Below are 2,010 nucleotides of genomic sequence, written 5' to 3' on the forward strand. Positions count from 1 at the left end.
ATACAATTGTGCATGAACTGCTACTAAATGATCTACGGTGCATCTGCGTTCAACATCAAGCTTTCAAATACTTTAATTGCTAATTGGGTTGGTAGAAATTACTGTGTGCAAATTGGAAACTCTTATTCAGCATATGAACCTTTAAACAGAGGGGGTACCCAAAGGGAGTGTACTTGGCCCAATTTTAATTCTGCATCTATACTATCTGTCTATCGGAAATACTACAAGGGCATGATGGAAAGTTCAAACTATTTGCAGATGGCACACAGTTTTGCTTCTCCATAAATGATGTAGATAACACTACTGAAACTCTAACAGAATCCTTGATAGTCTTAGAAAATGGATGACAACTAAACCACTAAATGAGAAGAAAACTGAGTCATGGTGGTGGGTAAAAGAAACAGCGTGAGAAGCTCGGGTGATATTCAAATGAACATAAATGATGACTCAGTGCCGATGTCTAGTAAAGTTCGTGATCTAGGTGTATTTCTCGACTGTAACTTGTCTCTCAATGCCAAAATAAATAATGTAGTAAAAACTGAGGGTTTTCATGTAAGAAATATTACTTTCATAAAAAAAGTACCCGAATGAAAATTCTGTAAAGAAACTTGTGATAAACTGTATTATTACTAGAATTGACTACTGTAACTCCATCTAAGACAATTTACCAAAAGTACAATTTAAGAAATTACAAAACACAATAAACAGAGGAGCAAGCCTGATAAAAGGTGTCTCACCTAGAGAAAGGATCACTCCTATACTATTTGATTTATACTGGCTGCCGATTAAAGCGAGAATTGCACTTAAAATATGTACAATAATCCACGAAGTTATCAGAACCGGTCATCCAAACTTCTAGAGATAATTGCTACATATTGCACACACAAGGAAGGTCAGAAAAGGATATATATCTTGGCAGAATAACGAAGTATGGAGCATCAAAAGATATCACTAAAGTAAAACAAATAAAAAGAGCAGATAGGATAGTTATAAGAAAACATTGAGATAAACAGATAAGGTGGAAATAATATTTTGAGAGACTATTGAATGAAGAAAATAAGAGATTGATACAGAAAGATGGAGTACTGCGAGAGAAGGGCATAGATTTACTATGTGATCTATTTGAGAAGACATATGAACAGGAGGAGGAGCCCAGATAAATGGAGAAAGAGATTTATTGTTTCAATATTTAAAGATAAAAGAGACATTCAAGTCTGTGATAGCTACAGGGGAATAAAGCTGATGTCCTATACAATAAAATATATAGGAGAGAATTATAGAATAAAAGGTTGAGAGGAGAGGTAGAAATATCATGACAATTGTTTAGATTTATGCCAAATCGAAGCACCACTGATTGCCGTGTATGTATTGAGACAGCTGATGGAATAGTAGGGAGGGTCAGAAGACTCTATATGCTGTTTCCATAGATCTAATAAAAGGAATTTACCAGAGTGCCAAGGTAGGAGATTTGGAGATGTCTAAGGGAATAGCTGGCACCGGAAAGAAAAAACATATGATTGATAAAAGAAAGATATATGCGGAATGTGGAAGTTCTGTGGGAGAGACTGAACGTCAAGAAGTGAAACCTTATTTACATCAGGGATCTACACTTAGCGCATTGGTCCTTTAATAATGTAAAGGAAATAATGACAGAGAATGTGACGGATGAGACATCATGGTCGATGATTTATGCAGATGATATGGTGCTATACGCTGAGACAAAGGTGGAGTTGGAACAGAAACTTGAGGCATGGAAGAAGGCTTTGGAGGATAGAGGAATGAGAATAAGTAGAAGAAATTAAGTGATGTGGAGGACATGGTGCTGAATGGAGAAAAACATCAAAAGTGGATAAATTCAAATATTTGGAAGTAAGGAAGGAGAGATCATATGCAGGATACAATGTGGATCGAAAAATTAGAGAGATGTGTCGGGTTGTACTCTGTGACAGAAAAGTCCCAGTTAAGCTCAAGGGAATGCAATATAAAACAGTCGTGAGACCTGTAATGCTG

General features: G+C 36.1%; 1 protein-coding gene across 1 annotated transcript in view; it reads left to right on the forward strand.

Moving 5' to 3' along the window:
- Nucleotides 1–1,802, forward strand: part of LOC137619866 (uncharacterized) — a 19,098-nt gene extending 17,296 nt beyond the window's left edge. The window contains exon 3 of the mRNA XM_068350156.1: nucleotides 1,696–1,802. Within this exon, the coding sequence (XP_068206257.1) occupies nucleotides 1,696–1,802 (107 nt within the window). The remainder of the gene's footprint in view (nucleotides 1–1,695) is intronic.
- Nucleotides 1,803–2,010: the final 208 nt, after the last annotated feature.

This window comes from Palaemon carinicauda, chromosome 26 (assembly GCF_036898095.1).
Source record: "Palaemon carinicauda isolate YSFRI2023 chromosome 26, ASM3689809v2, whole genome shotgun sequence".
Taxonomy (NCBI): Eukaryota; Metazoa; Arthropoda; class Malacostraca; order Decapoda; family Palaemonidae; genus Palaemon; species Palaemon carinicauda.